The sequence below is a fragment of the Dermacentor andersoni genome, chromosome 3, assembly GCF_023375885.2.
Source record: "Dermacentor andersoni chromosome 3, qqDerAnde1_hic_scaffold, whole genome shotgun sequence".
NCBI lineage: Eukaryota > Metazoa > Arthropoda > Arachnida > Ixodida > Ixodidae > Dermacentor > Dermacentor andersoni.
The window spans coordinates 113,610,086-113,635,091 of record NC_092816.1 but is presented as its reverse complement, the minus strand read 5'-3'; the positions used below and the strand labels follow the sequence as shown (position 1 = coordinate 113,635,091).

Below are 25,006 nucleotides of genomic sequence, written 5' to 3'. Positions count from 1 at the left end.
AACTACTGTGGGCATTAAAATCACCGAGAATCATATAGGGCTCTGGGAGCTCATCTATTAATGATTCTAAGTCGCGTCTGTGAAGCTGATAATGTGGTGGCACGTACAAAGAGCAGATGGTAATGAGTTTATTTAAAAGTACGGCTCGAACGGCCACGGCCTCAAGGGCCGTTTGGAGCTTCAAATGCTGACACGCTACACTTCTGTCAGCAATGATGGCTACACCGCCAGATGATGCGACAGCATCCTCGCGGTCTTTCCTGAAAGTCATGTATTGCCGGAGGAAATTAGTGTGCTTGGAAGTTAGGTGGGTTTCTTGAACACACAGCACTTTAGGTTTGAACTTAGAGAGGATTTCTTGGACGTCATCTGGGTTTCTTAATAGCCCTCTAACACTCCACTGTATGACGTCATCCTTGTTTTTAAAAAAATTGTGCTGTGTGTCTCAAAAGTGGCATTACTTTACAGAGCCTTTGTTAGGCCTTGTAATTGGTGTTTTGTCTCTTTTGGAGCGGTCAAGAAAACCTCGCCGCTCCTTCGACGCCACTTGCGCCGTTTGGCTTGGACTGGTGTCCATAGCCTCTTGCGAGGCGCTGGACACCCGCTCCAGAGAGCGATGTGTGCGTCGTGTAGACTTCATCTCAAGCGAGGAAGTCTTCGTCCCCACGGGGCCGGAGGTCGACAGCACCCCTGTGGCCTGTCGCTATCTAGTATGAGGCACCACAGTGGAAAAGAACTTAGGCAAGGCATATTGATTACAGAAAAAAAAGCTGTGCGTATTATTGCAGGTGCTCGACGTGATGCACACTCTAAACCCATCTTCGCAGCCCTAAATTTACAACCAATGCCTGAAATTTATAATTCGATTTTACTTAAGTGATATCGTACCTACCGGAAATAATCATGATTATTTTTCTACAGACTTAGCGCATTTAACATCATGCACCTGTTCATATAGCATGCGAGCCACTGATTATTGGAAAATCCCTTGCATACGTACAAACTATGGTGGCCAAATAGTGAGCTATTACTGCCACAAACACTAGACAGGATTTACGTAATAAATGAGTGATACCGTTCTTTTTCTCCAAACTATGCGTTTAGAATGCAATCAATACAAAACTCAGACATGTTTTTGCCACTGTATAACTGTCACTGCGAAATGCGAAGGCTGTGGGATCATTCCCCACCTGCGGCAAGTTGTTTTTTGATCCACTTCCATTTCAATTAATTCATCGTTTCATTATTTCATTTATTAAGCACAAGTAATTTCCCCTATGTTGTCCTTGGTGTCAGTCGGGCTCCTCCGTTAACCCTCTTTCTTCTCGTTTATTACATAACGAGGGTCAGGAATCCGGCAACATTGATGCCTTCAGGTAGCATGTGTGGGTTTACTGACCGGTTGCCTTCATCCATAAAGATCACGTTCTCGTGACGCCCGCGGTAGAAATGTTGTTCTACGTCCGCCGCCAAGGTCTGTGAGTGGTGGCGCGGACTAACACTACCACGGTTCTACCAGGAAAAATGAATACCCAAGAAAGTGGACAGGGAAACGTCACCGCGGTAGCTCAGTTGGTAGAGCACCGCAAGCGAAATGCGAAGGTTGTGGGATCGTTCCCCACCTGTGGCAAGTTGTTTTTTCATCCACTTTCATTTCCATTAATTTATAGTTTCTTTATTTCATTGATTATGCACAAGTAATTTTCACTATGTTGTCCTTGGTGTCAGTGTTCGCTTCTTATGATATGACTAATGAAAATCGGGCCCCTCGTTTAACCCCCTTTCATTTGTCTGCCACTGTGTAGTTACTCATCATTTCATGTTGCCGTTTGCTATGTGTCAAATGATGTGAGAGCATTCGTCAAGCCTTGGTGGCTTTTTGTTTTCACCCCACAGCATCACGGTTGTGACTGCTCTATTGTCTCCTTTGGCGCTGAAAGAAACTTATTTGATTTGATACCGTCACGCAAAGATTTTGATATATGCAAATAAATCCATGCTCTCCGGAAGGAGCGAGTTGCCAGTGCCTTAGCGCTCGGCGCAGCCATCGTTTGTTCCTTTGGGAACGGGGCTGTTTCCGACTATTGAGAAAAAAAAAATCAGTTTTGTTCGGCATATTATTGCATCGTTAATGCGTACCCGACTCTTTGACGCTACGAGTTTTCCTGGTTTTGTGACGCCGCGTAACAGACAGCAAAAGTGGGTGCATGCACCCAGAAAAAAATTTCGCCTATAGTAGCGGGTTAATGGCGACAAAGCGTCCAACCATAAAGGATAATTTTTTGTGTGTTCGGTCTAACCATGCATAATTAGAGTGCACACGTCATATCAGATGGGAGCTATCACGGTTTTCGTGACGTCGAGTGATAGACTGGCGAAATAGGGGTTGTCCAAAAACTTTTGACTAATCGCAGAGGGCTGATTGCAAATTGGGTATAGCAAAGTTTAAAATAACTTTATGTTACAGTGTCTCTGTACTTGATTGCCAACTTTCTTGACCTCTTTCATTCTGTGCCCCAACTTTTTAGGTACAGATGCTTGGCACTTTATTCATCGGTTTATTTTGATTCACCTACCTGCGTCTTTCTTGCAAACTAACTCCGCTCTGCGCTTCTCTGGCTTCAAATGAGACCAAGCCCCTGTTCCCTTGCACTACATCATTTGTGGCTTTGAAGTGGGCTCCCAAAGCGGACCAGCCCACCGACCTTTCGTCATTTTCCAACCCCGACAGTGTGCCCGCTATGAGCATGAGGAACTTAGCAAGCGAAATACAGCAGGCGACGCAGCGAGCAACAATTAAGCCCGTGTGCCCTTTCACCACACATATTCCCACAGTTGCTTGTTCATATAGTGAATAAATGGAGAAGACTTCCACGGCTCCATTTGACGCACCCACACAGGTGGCATTACAACAGGAAATCAGCCGTGAAGGATTTCGAGTGAGGTCGGCGAAGGTATCCTTCCCGAAAACATTCCAATCTTGCGCAGTCACTTATACCAGGGATGATCCGGTTGCAGGTGATGAGTCCGTCAACATGCTTTTTGCGCTGTCAGAGCAGGAGCATGCGATAAGCAACGCGAACACGCCTAGTGCTCCTGGAGCGGAAGAAGTCTGCATGGCGTATTTGAAAAATCTCCCCGGACGACACAAGCAAGTACTTTTAGATGAACAAAATTAAATTTGGGATGATGGGCATTTTCGCCTTTACCGCGGCGCTTCTCAATTGCTAAAGCCATACCCAAACAATGAAATGTATCCCACACCACCTCAAACTAAGACCGATATCGCTAGCATTTTGCTTTCATAAAGTAATGAAAAACATGGTAAACATAGGGTTTATGTGGTAACTGGAACAGAGCCAGATGCTAGAATCTTCCTAATAAGCTTGCAAGAAGGTCTCTTCACTCGAAGCGTGCTCCTTCTTCTTAACGCAACAGTGATCGGCTGAATGTGCGCACATGCAAGAGCCGTTGTCGGAGTTTAGATACGGAAAGCTTTTGACGACATGCCGCACAGTACTATCTTGTCCTAGGTATGTACATCTGGACTCAAGGGGAGAAGGTAAATCTTCACTGCAGGGTTCCATGAAGACCACACCTTTCTCATACACATCGGTCAGTGCAGCAGCCGGGTGTACTCAGACCATGTGGGCGTCCCTGGAACACCTTTCATTGACCCAATGCTACTGAACCTTGCTATGCACATCTTTCCCGACGTATTGCGCACCATAGCAGGAGTACAATATGCCACATACACCTACAATGTGACCATTTGGACGCCCAGTGAGAAAGCAGGAGGAAGCTCTACAGAACATCATCGACGTTATATAAATAATCGTATGTGCCTCAACTAGGGCTAGGCATTGCTCCTGAAAAAAAAACTAAATTTGTTGTATTTCACAGGGGACGGTGCACCAAGAGAACAGAAAAGGGGAATCACCTTGATAATTTGTGAAAAGGAGAAAATTTCTTCTTCAGGAAATTTCTTCGGGAAATCGGGATAGTTTTCTAGGTGGAGCCGGAGACGAGCCCGCTTAGTTCGCGCTTGAAATCGCCGGCATTTACGCTGGGGAATTGTAAAAGGGTCCGAATTAGCACGGCTGCGGCGTGATTTAGGGCCGTGGATCACCATCTTGGGGATTAGAATTTTTGGTGGCCTCTTTAGAGCAAAGAGGTCCATAGCCGCTCCGCTGCTCGTTCTTGGACTATTATCCGGAGTTGCAGTCAAACCGACAGGCTGCCGATCAGGCTCGGCCATTTGAAGCATTGGCCGCTCATCCGAGATTTATTTACCCGTTTAACTGGGGGTGGGTCGACGGGTGCTGGAAACAATTTGGGGCAGCTGGGCCACTATATATGGTCGAATATGGTTTGAATGGCAGCAGCCAGTCTGTCCTCGATAGTGGTTACTATGGAAGCCATTTGGGCTTCCAGGTTGCTGAGACGCGTTTCAATCGGAGTGAGGGGCGCGAGTGAGTGCCGCGAAGTACCTTTGTTCAGGGAGGGCACGGTCCATCGCTTCCGCTGCTGGCCCGGAAGGTGTCGAGGCTGGGGTGGGGGGCAGGCGGTTCACGAGCGCCTCCATTGCATCTGTTAGCGAGGCCACTTGCGCCTTAAGTTGTGGAATTTCAATTTGTTCCAGCCAGGGAGTGGGAGGTGTGGGTGGTTTTAGTGGGTTCAGGGGGGGGGGGGTTTCGCGGTATGGAGGCTGCCCTACCCATGTCGCTCACCTGGGGTCCTTGTCGGATGGGAGCAAACCATGTGAGTTCCCGTTAGGCAGCAGGCTAGAGTCCAGTTGGCGGCGGGTGTGATGTGGGGAAGGCAGGTGGACCCTGCCTTGATGGAGACTTCTCGGTGGGATGTCCCGGCGGAGTGGAGCCTCGCTTGGAAGGCCCGGGGGCCCCCGCTCCAGGAGGCGGGGGTGGATGAGACTTGGTTGCAGGAGATAGAGTCCCCTGGCGTGAAGCACGGGTGGCGGGTGGTCTCGGCTTCCGTGGTCGCCGGCGTTTGCGTTTCGTGAAGCCGGCTTGGCTCTCCAGTGGAGGGGTGGGCGATTTGGGTGGTGGCGCCTTGTAGTGCTCATTTCAGTTCCAATCCCCGGTGACGTGGAGTGCGGCACAAATAGCACACTTTGGTGTGCACTTGTGATGTGTGCGAGCGCCAGTCATGAGCGGCACCGTGTTGCCACAGGTGCCGCAGAGGTCCGGCTTAGGGCCAGGGCAGGCGTCGGGGCGGTGCCCAACAGATCCGCACTGGCTACATGCTGGTACGGTCTTTTTGTACGGCTGTACTGGGATTAGCAGGGCTTCGTAGGTGACACACCTGGGCTTCACCTTGCCGGAAAAGGTGAACCTCACCTTTTTGGAGGTGCTTAATCGCCGGATGTGGAGCTCCTCGCCCTCCGGCCAGTAGAGGTGTTGTTGAAGTTCGGCTTCGGAGTCGGTACTACGCACTGTCACCACTCCGTACCCAGAGATGGCGATTAGATGGCGCGTACCTGTGCTTCGCCGCGCCTCGCAGCCACCGCTAAGCCACCATGACGGGTCCCTACAACATATTGTTGAGTTGTTGCGGCTTGGGGTGGCGCTACGGCAATGGCAAGGCTTCCACGAAGCTGTCGACGAGTGCATCCAATAATAGGAATGAACAAAAAAAAGTTTTTTTTGCTTAGTTACATGGCTCCAGTTAAGCCCACTCGATGCAGGAGCAAGTTAAACGTCCATGCTCACATCAGGGCCCTCTGTCCCTCTTCAGGAAATGTCTCCGCTTTTAAACCGTCGTCGTCCGTAGGCGAGTCGACTAGAATATCTGAAGACTCGCTAGCAGGAAATTACAATCATCGCATCCGTGGCAATGCCACGCCCACGCTATCGCAAGGCTCCGCAGAAACCCCGCCTCGAAAGCTCGATTGTAAGGTATATGTGGCAGGTTAGCAGTTTGCAAAGCCAAGGTCGCCGTCGTTATTCAGTAGCATTTGATGTTGGTACCCATCATCATTAGTTCAGGCTGTCAGGTAGCGGTGGGATTGCTGACCTTTTGTGGACCCATCGAGAGTCGCTGTCCACACCGCGTTGACTTCTAGAAAGGCACTGATTGATGGGTAGGGGTTTGCTTCGTGGCAAACGTCTAATTAACGCCGGTGTGGTGTTGAGATGTAACAAACACCTCCGCCGCCAAAAAATTGGGCCTCAAGGAGACAAGATGTCTGGTTGCCTGAAGCGTTAATGCTCGGCCGCGGACTCGAGGATCGTTCTAGAAGTGATGGCTGATGTCACACGGCAGCTCGAGGGCCCAGCCCTCGCCTCGTGGTGTCCATCTTTCTGTGAATACACAGGCAAACACACACACACACTAGTTGGCGTGCCTGAGTGACGCACCTACCTGGCGCTATGATCCCCACATCGCCTTTACAATGTTATATATATATATATATATATCCTTTCGTGCCGCGGTCAGCTCCAGTCGAGACAGAAATAGGTTGCCTATCCCACTGACATCAATAGTGATTCGTACAAAACATTTTCATAAAGAAATTGTTCTGAGCTTGTTCCCCAAAATCCCCGACTCATCCCGTTTACTTTATTATTCCAGCTGCATTTCCTATACATGACCTCGAAGTTGTATTCGTGCTAAATTAGACCATCTCAGCAGTCTCCCGTTTTTTCTGGCATTTGCTTCAGCCATGAAAGGGGGCAATGGTTGCACTTGACCGTGACTGCACCATAGAATGCATTCTCTGCAGAAGTCTGGCGAGACAAGCAAAGGTCGTGACAAAGCTTCCTCCTCAAATCAATCTACATTTTGCCGATAACCTCCTCTAATATCCTACCTTCGTCTGGCTCACGCAGAGCTTCTGTTGTCCTCAAAGACTCGCATTACACAAATAACAACAAAGAATTGGCTTATCAAATTACGCGCTTGAATCTACACAAAAATTCGAGCTTAATGCTAACATCTGCTAAGCACGCTCTAGGCGATACTTAAAACGTTGTCGTCTTATGAATACACGCGCGAGACAGGCACCGACGCGTTGCTTCTCTGCGTACGAGCGAGGCGCACCTTAAGAGAACACTTTTCATATTTTGACGTTAAACAACGTCTCCACTAAAATACGCCTTCTAATTTAAGAATAATCTCACGAGCTTTTCGAAAAGCGAACTGATACACAAGCACGCACTAGAGGTTCGTAACCTATAACCTAGACTTGGCGGTGCAAGTGCATTTAAAAAAATGTAGCCTCTCTGCTTAAAGCAAAGCATGTCGGAAAAAAGCTTTCGAACTTTATGTGAGCGAAAACCGTCACCTTAAGCCCTACTCAAGGCAGGCGCTCTCTGTAAGGTCCTGCCAAACCTCCCAACCCGAAAATACAAAGGGCACGTAGTCCATTCCGCTTGATGCAGAGACCCGGCACCTGTCGTACTGTCTACCTGCCTTTCTCGGTATTTCGCTAGTAATGCAATGCTTGGTATGACAGCTTCGCGTCGCCTGACTGAAGCACTCTCTCGTCTCATACAAGCTACAACTCAAAAATAGTTAAACGAGGGCGAACATAATTACCCCCTGGCATTCGTCCTCCTCTGCGCCGAACGTCGCTTTCGTTTCAACCTCGTCTAGTGGTACACGCTCTGACTCGAAACTTTTCAAACGACAAGCTTGTCTTTCTTTCGACTGATTCGGACGAATTGGCTTCCTTGCCATAACTCTTAATTAGCGACGTCTCTTACTCTTAGCTCTTTTTGTAGTGCTCATTTCCGAGTGCCTTTTCTTTCTTGCCGTTAGTGTTTACTCAGCCTGACTAATTTCCTCAATTTCTGTCGGGGAAATTGGAGAGATTTGCTACTTCGGCTTAACTACGCCTCCCGAACTCTGCTTCATCCGCCTCTGTGATGTGTTCTATGTCGCAACACAGTGCCTGTTCCTCTTTCTGAATTTCTGTCGAGGAAATCCTTCCGATTTCTTTGGCTAAACTGTAGAAGATGCCTGCCTCGGCTGTGCTCAATCAGGGTACGACCTACGAGACTTCTTCCTGTCTGAACTAAAACAACCGCTTCGGCCATGTGTCCTGGGGAAATTATCGCTTCTCACAAATCCGTCCAAAATTTATTAGGTATAGACCGATGTCATTGCCTGTTTCGTACGACCGAAGCAACTCGTCATTTTCACGCATGGTGGTTGTGACGGCGCCATATCCGCCCTGCGCGCTAATCTCACTATGCCCTGTCTTATTTTCGGGAGCTCAATTTCGCCCTTCCTCTTCTCGCGCTCAATTTGTGCCTGCCTTCGTTCTCTCTCAAGGTCAATTTCGGCCTTCCAATGGTTCTACCTTTTCTCTCGTTCGTTCTCTTCCACTGTTTCTTTTCTTTCTCGCTACTTTTCTGCCTTTTCGCGACATATCTTTTTCCAGGAATCCGTGAGCTCGACCTCATCGAAACCCACTACGTCCGTCGCAGTACGAAATACTGGCTTCCTCAAGGAATGGTTAATATCCATACTGAGCTCTGGGGCCGTATTCTGTAGCGGTTCGCTTTGGAACTGGTCCGGTCTGGCTGTTGCCATTGTCGTCATCCCTGGTGGGTGGGACGACAAATTTTGTTGACGTCACACAGGTTGTCAATCATCTGGAAAGGAACCGGTTCCCTGTTACGAGAGGAACCGCTGAGAAGTGGTTCGCTCGAGGGTCGCGCGCGCTCGAGGCGCGCGTCGAGGGTTGCTAGGGCAACCGTGGCTGCCGGACAGTCTCGCGCCAGCTGACGAGCCGGCACCTAGACGAGACGAGACAGAGACGGCAAGGGTGGCTCCTTTGGTTGTGCTGCTGGCGAGCACCGAAAGACAACGACGCGACGCGTTCGGCATGGCCGAAGAAGAGTTTCGAAGGCATTTTAGGCTCTCCAAAGACGTAGTGTGACGTTTTTGCAATGAGCTGGAAGAACATCTCGGACCTCAAAGATTTCGTGGTGTCGACACTACGATGAAAGTGCTGTGGGCGCTGCAGTTTTTCGCTACCGGGAGCTTTCAACAGTGCGTCGGGAATGAAGAAGCGATTGTACTGTCGCAGCCTTCGGTCTGCCGGATCATTACAGCCGTCGCCAAGGCCATTACGGTTGTGGGCAAAGAAAAAGGATGGGTTAGATTCCCATCCACGGCGCAACAGAAAGCCGCCGTCAGCTGCTGGCCCAACACACACGATGCCTTTGCTAGGTAGGGGTGCTCCACGACAAATGAAACGAGTATTTCGCGCTGCCTCGCTAAAACATGAGGACCCAGCCGCCTGTCCTTGTGCGACGACATCGTTTCGGTTTCGGCGCGCCAACAAGTCCAAAACGTAAACAAAGCGAGGCAAGTTGTTTGCATAACATATGGCACACCATCTAGCGACTAAATAAGAAAACAACACAAATAAAACTACAACTCCCAGTAGCCGTCTGCGCCGCAAGTTGACATTTATTACTGAAAATTATATTTGCAAGTGTTCTATACAAACCAATGTTTCTTATCAAACCAGCAACCTCCTTCAATTGCTATACCGCCCCCAAGTACAAACAAAAATGATGATGTGATCTTCCGGCAGACCGCCGCTGGTTGACTGGTTTCCCTCACGCCACCCCGTTCCACACTTTCTCCGAGTGACGTAATCCAGACGTAACAGCCAGACCGAACCGGTTCTAAAGCGAACCGCTACAGAATACGGCCCCTGCTTCCAAGACCAATACCTCCTGTTTGTTTAACGCTGTAATATCCATGCTTTTCGAGAGCTGACCCCAACTTGTTCTTTATGGCCCGCGCAACCGTTGCCGCTCAACCACAGCTAATTGCCTATAGAACCCTGTCCTTCTCCGGCAAAACGTAATCTCTCAAGCACTCACCAAAACTCGAGTTTGCGTGCGAACATATCTCCCGGAGTCACGGTCGCAGGTCCGCCGGTCTGAGATCGGGGAAATGCCTTCTGCTTTTCTTCCTTTCAGATTTCTCGAGTTGTCCAAGACGCCACGCCGTTACTGCAACGGTTGTGCCTCCCTGAGCCACAAAGAGACGGTCTGCTGATCCCAGATGCGCAGAAGTCGTTCTTCTGTCGGCAGTTTTCCTTGATATTGCGAACAATGTGTCTCCCGGAGCCACGCACACAGGCCCTCACACCAACAGGAAGAACAGTCCTAGCGCGCCTAGGCTACCCCACACACAGCAAAGGTCACGAACAAGCAATCCATCTGGCCCCCAACTTCCGAGAGCACATCAAGGTAGCCCCTATTCTCAGAAGCATGTACCCGGAACATCATGCCGATCGTCGCCAAGCTCGCGCAAAAGCTCTACAGACAAGATATGGCAGTCTCCCCACCACACTATACACAGATGCCGCGCAGCACCCCCAAAAATTAGCCATGACGGCCAGCGTTGTCGACTATAACCTACAAGAGGTGGTCTCGATGACTGTCCGCACTGCCAGCGCCCTCGTAGCGGAGGAGACAGCCAACGCCTTGGCCATCACCTCTAGTCTGACCAACGAGTACGCCACAATTATTACCGACTCCCAGGCAGCTTGCCGTAGCTACGCGAGAGGTCGACTATCTTCAATCGCCCACCGACTCCTCAAACAGGCCTCTGCATTCCCGGACGTTGAAATAGTGTGGACTCCAGGACACGAGTCCCTCCGTGGAAATCAGCGTGCGCACGCTGTAGCCCGAGCTCATGCATCCCGGGCGCCACAAGAGAGGGATACGGACGCATCCATGGAGCCCGTACCTTTACAATACAACGCCATACTACAACACCACAGATTGAACAGACGACAATACCCACCTCCACACAAGACCCTCTCACGTGAAGATGCCGTAACATGGAGACAACTACAAACGAATACATACCCACATTTAAGCAGACTACACGCAATCTACCCTACACTATATTCATACAAATGTCCCCTTTGTAATGATTACGCCTCTCTATATCACACCACATGGGCGTGCCCCAACGTGAAGGCAGCCCCACAAGTACCCAACCCCACACCCGAGCAGTGGGAGGCCGTGCTGACTAGTTCGGACCCTCGTAACCAGCAGCAACTGGTGCGGCGGGCCGGGGAGACAGCAAGAGCCGCAGGAGCCCTGGACTAAGAGCGCCTCCCGCACAAGCAGAAAGACACCTGCTTGTCCTTTCTTTTTTTTTAAATAAATGTTTCTCCTCCTCCTCCTCCACAGGCCCATTAATCCCAGATTGTGAGAACTGCCTTCTTGATCTCATCGCTGTCAACAAGTTTGTTGCAGCTTAGGGTGGCGTTAGGGTAAGGAATCCACCAAGCGTAACGAAGAGTACGTCCACTAGCAGGAATGAAGGACAAAGGATTTATTTGCTTAGTTACACGGCTCCATTTACGGAAGCCGAATTCATGCAGGAGCAAGTTAAAAAAAACAGTCTCCGCTTTTAATACCGTCGTCTTCCCCAGGCGAGTCAACCAGGGAATCTGAAGGCTGGCAATCAGCAAATCACAATCGTCAAATCCGTTGCGGTACCACGCCCATGCTGTCGCAACGCTCCGTAGTAATGATGTTGCAATTTGGGCTTGTTTCAAAAGACGAGACAAAAGAAGACACACAGGGACACACACAGCGCTAAATGTAGTAATGCTGCCTCCGAAGCCCAATGGTATGGAATATGCGGCAGGATAGCAACTACCGAATCAAAGGCCGCCGTCATTGTTTGGTAGCATTTCATATTGCCCCCCCACCCTCATAATTAGTTCAAGCTCTCAGATAGTGATGGGGGTTGTGGCCTTTTGTCGACCCGTCAAGAGTCGGTGTCCACGCTGCGTTGACATCTGGATAGGCACTGATATATATGGGCCGTTTGCTTCCTGACAAACGTCTAATTAACGTCTTTGTGGTGTTGAGACGTAACAACGTAAAAACCTCTTGTGTAACATGGGTTTCTCGTTGAAGGAATACTAAGCAACGAATGCTTAAGGGGCAATTCGATGAATTTCTATGATAGACGATGTCGATGAAATTCGCTGGGTACTTTCCTCTGGACAATTCAGTCATGTCCTCAAAAATCTGGTTTGAGAGTTGCACAGATTTTTACAAATGAATTTAATTTATTTCCTCGAGCACCCTACCTTACCTCCTCATCAGTTACAGGCCACATTGTGCATGACTTCAGGAGTGTCCGACGATCTTATGTGAGCTAGTGCATGGAGTGAGAAGTTGCTGTCGCGAAAAGTTGCGTTCCCTCTAGATGGGCAGGGGATGTGAGGCAAGTGGTGTTGCGTTGTTGGTGTCACCAACTTTAGCCCTTGCAGCCGTACGCAGTTTCAGCTGATGCAGATAGCGTTGAGACGAGGTTGAGCATATATGTCAAAGTCGCGTAGTTCATGCGTCTACTGCTACGGGATCTGAGCGAATGACTTGAAGCTAATTAAACCATAAGGATGAAGAAAACTCCTTCTCTAGTTCAGTTTTGACCATATGGAATGCGAAATAAAACATTCTTCATTTTGTACAGATCACACACAAAAAGCGAGAAACGACAACACCTAGCAGTAGCGACATCGGTACGTTGCGGTTTTCGAAGAAAAGCGTCTTGCCGTACCCACCGGCACTTTTCTAAATTCAATGCAGCAACGAATATGGGTGTATCTTTACGTGTTCTCATGCAGACTCACGATTTAGTGTCCGAGGTGCATTGCTTGCTTCGTATTGTAAATGGGCAGCAAACGTAGGCTCCTTCGATGCAGCAGTGTAAACAAACGCACCAGTCGGTGTTTTGGACTGTCAGCGGCGTTCTTGCGGGATACATATAGGGAAAGTCGTGCTCCACATCTTACAGAGAACATGCGTAGCGCTTCCCTTAGAAGCGGTAAATAGCAAGCAGAACGTACAAAATCAGTGATTACGGCTACTTTTGGCCTTCATGTTGCAGCCCGATAAGTAGAGTCTGTGTGCTGGCTATCGTGGTAGCGGGTCGAATGCGAACGGCGATTCGTGGCTCTTGAATTCGTCAGTATCATACTTGTCAACATTTGACAGATCCAAAGAGCTGGTGCAGCTGACTTGTCACTGGAAGGTCCGGCGCCGTTGCGAATCAGCTGAGCGTCTGCTATTCGCCGGTTTCGTTCGCACAGCGGGCGAGACCGGCACGCATTGTCACCTTCCCCGCTGCGGACAACATGGGACGTCAAATGAAGAGGCCAGCTTGGTTGCTTGGGCAGGTTTTGGTTTTGCTTATTTAAAGTTCTTTCCGATATTGTCGAACCATTGCATTATCAGACGCGTGACAGGGGGGACCTCGGAAATGTAAATATTTTATTATCTTAATATGGTTAAAAAATTGCCGGAGATGTCCTTTAATGTGGGCAATTGCTTCTGGACACAGGCATAGAAGTATAATTTGGTCAGTTACTGCAGTAATAACTATGTGTCCTTTCTGGGTGGTAGCGATGTCAGACGATGGCACCCCCGACGCGGGTGCTCATGTCTATATCTGGGTAACCTAGCTTTCCGTGAACGCCAACTACAGATACGTAAAATCTAGAACCCTTCAATGTACTACTATGAAAGTTTGCTGATCTCTCGTACACCTCGTTTCACAACCGGCTGCTGAGACATTGCTTATCCTCCCCCCCCCCCCCGTTTTTTTTATTGCGAAAGAATGTAAGTCCCCATGACGCCAAAATACGCCAACGTCATGGAAACATGGTACTAAAAATGAACGACGGCGTAGTAAGTACAAGCACGTTAGGAATTTTCAGATTGACGTCAAATTTCACAGGATGGCTTCTCTAAACGAAGTACATTCATGGCTCCGTACATTTCGGCTGGGCTAGCAGTCGAACCCGGGTTTCACACCACTTCGGTGTGCGATGCGAGCATGCTACACCGACGCCACGGCGGCTTACGGCCCTCGATGACTAAAATAGTGCCTAGTGCGTACATTGATGCCCGTAGAGATATTGATGCTGTGCGAACAGAGCCACCTCGTTGACAATGATTTCATCACGTGTACTCTCTACTGTGACCACATCGTGAAGGCGATAATGTCCGTTCTGTCCAATACGAAGATTTCCCCATTTGCACCTACTATGCTGTCGAACATTTCAATCCTATGGAGTTTCATGGATGTCGAATACAGAAATCGAAAACATTTAGCGAAAGCGAATATAATGCTTTCGCAATCCCAGACAAAGCAGTCACAAGGGTCTCTGTCGAAATTTTTTTCCAATTATTGATATATGTCTTGTTTATTTACTTTTTTCTAACTCACGCCTTCTTATCTTTCTAAATATATGAGCTCCATTTGTGCGACATTTCTTCTTTTCATTCACAACTGCTACCACAAACTCCAATTCAGGTTCATTCTTTCTATATCCCACGCAAATACAATAAAAGGCCCACGAGGTACTGTGGCTAATAAATACAAAATTCCAATTGTTGATATATATGCACTCCTGAGAGATAATTACGAAATAGCTGCAAGAAAGAGATACTCACGCTCATCAAACGCTTGTTGTTGACCATGGCCACGTCTCCAAAAGAGAAAGCAAGCAGAATTGGGACGCCGATATCGAGCGAGAAGCGCACAACCATGTCCACCGGTTCAAACGGCTCTGAAGAATTCAGATTATTCAGATCCAGGCCTAGCGATGTCATCCAGGCTGTGAGCTCCTTGGTCTGCAACGACGAGTAGTTAGTGCCACCCTGCATCCCGCTTTCTCTTCGAGAAGCGTCTGTTCATTACAAAAATGGCTACAGCGAGCTATGAAGAAATTTGCACTATTCTGCAGAATTAAAGCCAAGTACATGTTGCTCGCAGTGGAGCTGCAGCTGCCGTCTCAGAGTTTGTGTTGTTCATTTTATTCAGTTATGCATACTAAATATTAAAACATGTGGATTGATTAGAAACTTTTAAAGTCGCCAGTAAGTTGCGCACATTATTATAAATATTGCATTAGAAGTTTTTCAGTAATATGGGGTCATCACTTCAAATTCTCTAGAGTTTTTAACTATCCCTTGTTGCAGTACACATATTTCAGTTCCTTTGGCTGAATTATATATAGAGGCAGGCATTACTTGCACTTAAAATCGAAAGGCATATTCAAGTAATTGAAGATTCATCAATTACTTCCCTAAATAACTACAGTACGGACAGGCCGCCATTGGAATATGAACCTGGCAACGTTTAACGCTAGAACGCTATCTAGTGAGGCGAGTCTAGCAGTGCTATTGGAGGAATTAGAGGGCACTAAATGGGATATAATAGGGCTCAGTGAAGTTAGGAGGCCAAAAGAAGCATATACAGTGCTAAAAAGCGGCCACGTCCTGTGCTACCGAGGCTTCGCGGAGAGACGAGAACTAGGAGTCGGATTCCTGATTAATAAGAACATAGCTGGTAACATACAGGAATTCTATAGCATTAACGAGAGGGTAGCAGGTCTTGTTGTGAAGCTTACTAAGCGGTACAAAATGAAGGTTATACAGGTCTACGCCCCTACATCCAGTCATGATGACCAGGAAGTCGAAAGCTTCTATGAAGACGTGGAATCGGCGATGGGTAAAGTCAAAACAAAATACAGTATACTGATGGGCGACTTCAATGCCAAGGTAGGCAAGAAGCAGGCTGGAGACAAGGCAGTGGGGGAATATGGCATAGGCCCTAGGAATAGCAGGGGAGAGTTATTAGTAGAGTTTGCGGAACAGAATAATCTGCGGATAATGAATACCTTCTTCTGCAAGCGAGATAGCCGAAAGTGGACGTGGAGGAGCCCGAACGGCGAGACTAGAAATGAAATAGACCTCATACTCTGCGCTAACCCTGGAATCATACAAGATGTGGACGTGCTCAGCAAGGTGCGCTGCAGTGACCATAGGATGGTAAGAACTCGAATTATCTTAGACCTGAGGAGGGAACGGAAGCAACTGGTACTTAAGAAGTCGATCAATGAGCTAGCTGTAAGAGGGAAAATAGAGGAATTCTAGATCAAGCTACAGAACAGGTATTCGGCTTTGGCTCAGGATGACCTTTTCAGGATGACGACAATCTTGTGGGCATCATTAAGGAGTGTGCAATAGAAGTCGGCACTAACTCCGTTAGACAGGATACCAGTAAGCTATCGCAGGAGACGAAAGATCTGATCAAGAAACGCCAATGTATGAAAGCCTCTAACCCTACAGGTAGAATAGAACTGGCAGAACTTTCGAAGTTAATCAACAAGCGTAAGAGAGTTGACATAAGGAAGTATAATATGGATAGAATTGAACATGCTCTAAGGAACGGAGGAAGCCTAAAAGCAGTGAAGAAGAAACTAAGAATTGGCAAGAATCAGATGTATGCGTTAAGAGACAAAGGCGGCAATATCATTACTAATATGGATGAGATAGTTCAAGTGGCTGAGGAGTTCTATAGAGATTTATACAGTACCAGTGGCACCCACGACGATAATGGAAGAGAGAATAGACTAGAGGAATTCGAAATCCCACAGGTAACACCGGAAGAAGTAAAGAAAGCCTTGGGAGCTATGCAAAGGGGGAAGGCAGCTGGGGAGGATCAGGTAACAGCAGATTTGTTGAAGGATGGTGGGCATATTGTTCTAGAGAAACTGGCCACCCTGTATACGCAATGCCTCATGGTTTCGAGCGTACCGGAATCTTGGAAAAACGCTAACATAATCTTAATCCATAAGAAAGGGGACGCCAAAGACTTGAAAAATTATAGACCGATCAGTTTACTGTCCGTTGCCTACAAAGTATTTACTAAGGTAATTGCAAATAGAATCAGGAACACCTTAGACTTCCGTCAACCAAAGGACCAGGCAGGATTCCGTAAAGGCTACTAAACCATATTCACACTATCAATCAGGTGATAGAAAAATGTGCGGAATATAACCAACCTTTACATATAGCTTTCATTGATTACGAGAAAGCGTTTGATTCAGTCGAAACCTCAGCAGTCATGGAGGCATTGCGGAATCAGGGTGTAGACGAGCCGTATGTAAAAATACTGAAAGATATCTATAGCGGCTCCACAGCCACCGTAGTCCTCCATAAAGAAAGCAACGAAATCCCAATAAAGAAAGGCGTCAGGCAGGAAGATACGATCTCTCCGATGCTATTCACAGCGTGTTTACAGGAGGTATTCAGAGACCTGGATTGGGAAGAAATGGGGATAAGAGTTAATAGAGAATACCTCAGTAACTTGCGATTCGCTGATGATATTGCCTTGCTTAGTAACTCAGGGGACCAACTGCAATGCATGCTCACTAACCTGGAGAGGCAAATTCGAAGGGTGGGTCTAAAAATTAATCTGCAGAAAACTAAAGTAATGTTTAACAGTCTCGGAAGGGAACAGCAGTTTACAATAGGTAGTGAGGCACTGGAAGTGGTAAGGGAATACATCTACTTAGGACAGGTAGTGACTGCGGATCCGGATCATGAGACGGAAATAATCAGAAGAATAAGAATGGGCTGGGGTGCATTTGGCAGGCATTCTCACATCATGAACAGCAGGTTGCCATTATCCCTCAAGAGAAAAGTTTATAACAGCTGTGTCTTACCAGTACTCACGTACGGGGCAGAAACCTGGAGGCTTACGAAAAGAGTTCTACTTAAATTGAGGACGACGCAACGAGCTATGGAAAGAAGAATGATAGGTGTAACGTTAAGGGATAAGAAAAGGGCAGATTGGGTGAGGGAACAAACGCGAGTTAATGATATCTTAATTGAAATTAAAAAAAGAAATGGGCATGGGCAAGACACGTAATGATGAGGGAAGATAACTGATGGTCATTAAGAGTTACGGATTGGATTCCAAGGGAAGGAAAGCGTAGCAGAGGGCGGCAGAAAGTTAGGTGGGCGGATGAGATTAAGAAGTTTGCAGGGACAACATGGCCACAATTAGTACATGACCGGGGTTGTTGGAGAAGTATGGGAGAGGCCTTTGCCCTGCAGTGGGCGAAACCAGGCTGATGATGATGATGATGATGATGACATTGCAATTTACGAATTGTAGCGGGTGAGTCTGCAAGTCTTATCCTATTGTCATGAATTTGCAGAATGATACCAGTTTGGAGATATGTGCGGTGTTGCTCTGTTAAGTACGAGGTCGCGGGATCCGATCCCGGCCACAGCTGTCGCATTTTGTTGTGGCCGTAATGCGAAAGCACCCGTGTAATTAGATTTAGGTGCCGGTTAAAGAACCGCGGGTAGTCCAAATCTCCGTAGTTCCCCACTAGTGCGCCGTTCCTCATAATTCGAAAATGTGTGCCCTGAAACTAAAAAGAAAGACGCTGTTGTTCCACTTACTTTTTAACACGCATTTAGGCACAACAGTTTCTCAACGGCTATGTATTTTGCTCCACACATTGGGAAAGAATTTCTAGAAGGTGGTGTCCTCTTCGGCGTTCTTGTAAAGTGGAAACCTCCTGCATACTGACCGGCGACAAACAGCAGATTTAAATATCTGCCGTAAACTAATTACCTAAATGTTAATTGGTCAATTTAAATATATATTAAAATACATGTGATTTCTCCTGCTAGTAATGTCCACAGGTTCGAACAATCCAGCTCAGGGGCAACAATTATGCAACCTCCCACAACTGATTTTAAGAAATTGAGGGAAACATAGCAATTACGACTCCTTGCAGTATTTTCATACTTATTTTCTTGGTTAAAGAACCCCATGGCTTACGAACAATTAGGCGCCACAGGAGATAATTACGTCACAAATATAAAATAATTTTATTGTACCATATCCTCAATGTAAATCTTGAAATTTCATCAAGAAATTAGTGACGACTGCGCCATTTTGTCAACAAGCTAGAGCAGTCTGGTTCAGTCTTGAAGAGTCAGAACATCGTCTGCTGGGAAACTGTTCGTGGAACAATTGCAGCAGGGATCACAGTTGCTGGAAATTAAACCAGATATTTAGAACACCTGTATTTGCATGACCCGTTTGACCACTATAAGGCTTTCATGGGCTTTCTGAAGCAATCTGTGACAAACGCTGCATTTGATCTCCCGCATAATTTCATATTGGCGCTCATCATCTTCCACAGCCACAGGATAGCTTCTACATATTTCGCGATACACACTTAAAAACGCGTCACACAGCTTGGGCACGTAAGTTACTGCTGCGGCCGTAACTAGTCCTCATCCGTCGACCTTCGGCTACACATGACCTATAAACTGCTCCTAACTTTAACCAAATATAACCAGCCTGCCATGTTTAGTTCACCGAGGAGACCGGGGAAATAAACCACGATCCTCGTATAGCGCAAGCAATTACGAAGGAAAATTGAAGGCTCATTCAATATTATAAGCATTTGATTGAAGTTTACGTATGGCATTCCCTCTATTTACAGAATGTGTCTTCGGTCCAACCTAGGAAACTTTCGGCACACTTGGAAATGGGATGTAAAATTGCTGTATTACCTTTTCCACACTTTCGAAAGGAATATTTTCGCAAAGATTTCACATGCATGCAATTCCCTTCGCATAGAGGGATTTGTATTTATGCCAAGGCAGCAGGATAGCTTTTGCGGCGCTCGTAAAATACACTCAAAACATTACAGAAAGCTTTTAAGCATAATATATGGCAAAGGCAGCACTTATTCCACACATTTAGAACTCTGCTTACATCATGTATAGAAAACGCCCCTTATCTTTAGAAAACATGGAACGGTTGCTCGTTTAGTTTACTGGGCACGCCGAGGGAACAGAGTAGTATTCTCATATGACGCGTGATATTGCGGAAGAAACAAGCCATTCAGTGGTTATTTGCCACGCATCTGATTAAGCGTGAAGCAAATACCACCCGTGTTATTTTTTAGTTCTCTCCCGCTGTCCCCATCTTTATTTGCGGTCAATATGATATGCAGCAACAGTGATATGGTACACATTAAACCTAACTAGCCAATTTCCAAGTAACTTGAACTAGGTGCCATGTACAGCTATTTTAACACACTGCAAACATTGCAGATAAAGTGGCACGTGTGAATAATGAATTGTCTACAACGTCTGTAGTCAACCTAGTTATATTAAACATTTCTTGTACGTCACCCAGAGTAGTCTTTCTGATCGTAAAAAATCTAAACATCGTGCCTTCCGTAGTTCACCGAAGAGACCAACTACTTGCATTCCATAACTCATGAAAGTAGGAATACATTGGTTCACCAGTAATTTTCAAAACGTGTAGTTTGCCTACAATTTTGAAACTTGCGGTACACTTGACGCGTTGCCCCATCCCTCCTCTTGCCGAATATGAAATTCCTGCCGTCTTTCTTTTTTCCAGGCCAGTCAGGAAACAGTATACGCGTCTCGTAAATCATCTTTAAACAGGCTATAGCTACGGCTTAGAAATTTTGTTTAGCCCCTACTGAAAGGACATTCTTCAAAGCTTGCCTGCATGTTTTCCCTAACGTTTCCCACAATTATTTAAATCATAAACGTCGTGATAATTATTTCCTTAAAGAACACTGAAAACGAGCCTGTGAAGTTTTGAACGCTTTCATTCGCACTAGCTGCTGGCTGTAATATATTAGAGTGTGAGAATGCGGAGAAGAATAATCACCTGGGACAAATGAGGTAAAAGGCCAGAGGACTAAGAGAGAAAACTCAATTTCAAGGTAAAAGAGTCTCGCCATCGATGTGGCAAAGAGAATCATTACGAGGATGATTGCTATTTCAAGAGCAGGATCTGTCATGAGTGCAGGAAGAAAGGGCATTTTAAATTCGTATGGAATAACAAAACCAAAGCAAGCCGAAATGCGCTAAAAAAGTTTCCCTCAATTCACGAACCACGTATCGATACATGAATATGATGACGCCAAATTATTCCATGCTTTGGCCACAATATATTAACATTAAGCGTTTAGATTTCGGGAAGGAAATCCTAGAAATTCAAATAGACACTATCTCGCCAGTAAGTGTAATTAACACGAATGTACATTGATACGTGGCTGCTGAAGGCGAAAGAAAAGAGTCGTTGCTGTGAAAAGATGACGCAGAGGCTGGTATTGTTCTGCGTGCGAGCTGCCCACCGTTTTGATGAACGTCCTGCATCTCAGTGTAAATTCCCCCTGTGCATAATCACCCCTGTGATTTCGAAAAATTTTTGTAGTATGTACGTGTTGTTCCCTGTAGTACAACGGAGTCCGCATGGCCTGCTCCATCGCATTTACGGCCGTGTCTTCCGGTGAAAAGTAATCGTTTTGGGCTACCACACTACCATTGGCTCCTACCTATGTAACTCTGCCTCTAGTCCGTGGTTTTGGCGTGTTCTTCGACACAACTACAGACTTCACCTTTACAAATGACCCGTACACATTACATGGGCAAATTCTGAAGAAAGTCTGGAAGGAGATCACTACATCAAACGCATATCCATCGATTAACCAAAAATCAGAAGAGTAACTGGGACAGTCACATTAACAAATTGGATAGCGTAATGAGCTGATTGAAAACGCATGTACCAAGGAGATGACGACGTGGAATGGACACAAAGTCCGCGGCAGATGCACCAAAAAACTGCACGCACAACAAACAGAATAGCAGAAAATTCAGCGCTTCAAGCACACCTACTATACTTATAGGAAGGGATACGTAGCCTAACTATGAGGTGGAAGAAACAGAGACACAGAATGAAACTTAAAATACGAATAGCAGAACACAACAGGCAAACGAGCATGCAAAAACCTTAGACAATAAGAATTGGCTTCAATTGTGTGATTTGCTACAAGGCACTTTCCACCCCCCCCCCAAAAAAAAAAAAAAAAGACATGGGCTATATTGAAAAACATGATGCACTCCACTAACACCACAATGGTAGTGAACACCACCCTGCAACAAATAAGCCATAAGTTCGAGGAAACAGACGCGAAACTGATAGCACGCATCAAGAAGACTTATCTCGACACAGAGCAGACATCACATGCAGATGCCGTGTTAGGGATGCACAGGGGCAACAAAAACGCCAAACTCTACAGCGGTGGTGGAGGTTTATGCAGCGGCACAGTCAATCAAAAAGAACACCGCCCCAGGTGGTGAACCAATCACGAACGCAATGATCGCCGGGTTACCTTCGCACGCTTTCACTCGCACATGCAGCATATGGCGACTCGGCCACGGTTGCCAATGGGTATAGTGTTTGGCCGCAAAACACGAGGTCGTGGGATTGAATTCCGCCCACGGCGCCTGAACCTCGATGTAGGCGAAATGCGAAAGTACTCGTGTGCTTAAGTTTAGGCGCACGGTAAACACCCCAAGCGGCCTGAATTATTTTTCAGTCCCTAATATGGTATGCCTCATAATCATCGTGGTATTTACACTTAAAAGTCGATAATTTCATTCCAAAGAATACAGCATACGGCGCGCGGCGACGGTTTTATTGCACATGGACTTTGTATGGAGCCTCACGGCAACGGTGATGCCTACGGAAGAAATGTGTCTGCAGTGTATATAATCGCTATCTCAATAAAATAAATTGTCTATACTTATTTCATACGGCCAGAACTCCGCAATCAGCCACCACTGATACCCCCATCGCGAGCAGCTGTTTTAAAGACCATGGTTCTAAGCAACATCCCAGGGAAGTTAGGCATTTGGCGCGCCATCCGACCCCCACCCGCTTTTCTACTACTGCGTAGAAGCTGGCCAGGTTTTGCCATCAACTCGTCGCGTCGCCAGCATGGGTAACACCTACGAGACATCGCCGACTGCTTGGCAGCGACTGAATGAAGCTCTCCACAACCATCCCGCTCACTTTTCGCGGGCCGCTACCGCTCACTGAAGCACCGGCCGTAAAATGGTCGAACAAGTGTCGGGTTATTTATCCCATTTCAGAAAACTAACTGCAGAAGCCAATGGAAGTTTGTTTGCGGTTCGTTGAAATGCCGAAGATCCTCCGCGGACGACGAAGACGGCAAAAAGCATCTCGACCGCTCAACGACCACGCGAAACCGCCTGTACGAAGCCTCGAAGCCAAGGAAATTCCACTTAATGAAGACCTCGCGACACAACGTAACATGACTGGGGCAACGCGACACAGCCTTGATTCAGCGGCGCGTCCCAATTAGACTGAGAGACAACTGACTCCCAACCACGACGTGCCTCTCGGCCGCCACGAAGTCTCCACTTTAGTGGACACAGGACCGAACTACTCAGTCGTGACTCATGCATGTGCCCTTCACCACGCAACTGAAGAATATTAACGCTGCATAGAACGGCTTTCAAATCTGGGCACCTGGAACTGGCTTTCAAGATACAGCGTCTCATATCTGGACACCTGGACACCTGATAACCCCGACTAAGTATGCATGGCAAGAATTACATTGAAGGCCGGATCTACCTTGCGATCTTCGTTTTCCTGCAACAAGGCTCACGAGACGTAATCCTCGACAATGACTTCTTGAAGCAACACGGCGTAATCGTCAACTGGAACTTCAAATCAATAGCGATGCCCGAAGAGCAAGTTATACCTCCGAGCAGCGCTCTCAGTTACCATACCTTTAGTGTGCTTGAAGATCAAGTCACTATCCCCCATGACGCCAACAAAATTTACGTAAGCGCAGAACACACCGGAGGTATGAAAGGCATCGTTAAGACAGACCAACAGCCACTCGACCTGAAACTGACGCAAGAAAAATAGTGTAATCGTGCGGAGGAAAAACACAAGTACACATACCTCAGCATATAATTTAAACATTTCAACAAGGGCTTGAAGATTGCATGCCTGGAAGAAAAACAGCAATCAGTGAAACGTTGGTCCTGTAGAGTTCTACTGAGCCTGCAAGTACAGTGAGTGTTACTAGCCCAGCTTAGAAAACAATCAGTCTTCCCATGCGTAAACAAGCACGGCTCAAACGTCTTATCCAGCAATACATAGACTGCTTTTCATCGTCTTTAAGGATTCTAGATGCACTAGTGGGTACGCGTGACACCAGAACCGAATATGCTCGACCACTCCGTCAGACACCTGTAACAAGTTTCGACGAGCGCACGAGAAGCCATCAAGCAACAAGTCGATGAAAGTTAACGTTAGAAAATTAACCAGCAAACCAGGAGGCCGTGGGCGGGCGCTGTAGCCTTACTAACGAAAGAACTACGGAATATGGAACGCTGCGTGTCTCCTTCCAATATTGTCACCTGAACAAAATCACCAGGGATAACTACCTTTTCCCCCGAATGCATAACACATTCAGTAGAACACACTGAATACTCAGCACGGGAGCACAAATTGCCTATATTGAACAAAGGTAACGCGCACTTACTTGCACATTGCATGGTTTGCTTGGCAGGCAGATGTAAGCCACTACTGCAGGAGGTTAAGATGGCGTAACTCCATATGGTGTGGGCCGGGTTAAAATTGCATGTTTCCATATTTGGCAACCAGGATGCTCTGCGGTAGGTGCGCCAACTAGTTGAGATACAACCGAGCCGCACGACCGTTGTAGGGGCGAGCATAGTACGAAGCGATTATAACGTCCGCGTGCTGGAGATGAACCAATACGGCCACCACTTATTGTCATAAAGCGCACCACCATGAAAGATCAACACAGGTCTGAAGAGTTGAATGTACGTAAGCTGGCAGCCTTTCGTGGAGGGGCAGCAGGCGTAGCGTTCCTACTTTCCAACAGTGAAGGCAATGAGTATGCCAAAAATCGTAAAATGGGTGGCAGGCCATTGGTTCTTGGAGTAGCAGAGGCCAAGCACGCAGCTTCCCATATCTCAGATGCTGGCGCAACCCTCCGACCAACCCGGCGATGCTGCGGCTGTTCCACTGTTAATACCTTTTGGCACACTTGAAGACGTAGCAGCCATCACGAGTTAAGGTTGACCACTAGAATCAAGGTGACAGACTGGAGCTGTTGCATAACGAAGTGCAAGTTTTGACATAGATGCAGGTTCGATATAGATGGACATCGACGATGACTGCAACGACCGCGCTCCGTCATCACGATGCTGGAGCACTGCACAGCGTTGCTTGACACACTCGATTTTCTTTTCAAGGGTGGCTATGTGAGCGTCCATCT

The 25,006-nt window shown here is 47.1% G+C and overlaps 1 protein-coding gene across 1 annotated transcript in view; it reads right to left on the bottom strand.

Annotated features, from left to right (window-relative positions):
* Positions 1-4,784: 4,784 nt before the first annotated feature.
* Positions 4,785-25,006, bottom strand: part of LOC129386418 (uncharacterized) — a 35,693-nt gene continuing 15,471 nt past the window's right edge. Inside the window, exons 6-7 of the mRNA XM_055074357.1 lie at positions 14,475-14,654; positions 4,785-4,955 (exon numbers count right to left, since the gene is read on the bottom strand). Coding sequence (XP_054930332.1) covers positions 4,785-4,955; positions 14,475-14,654 — 351 coding nt within the window. The remainder of the gene's footprint in view (positions 4,956-14,474; positions 14,655-25,006) is intronic.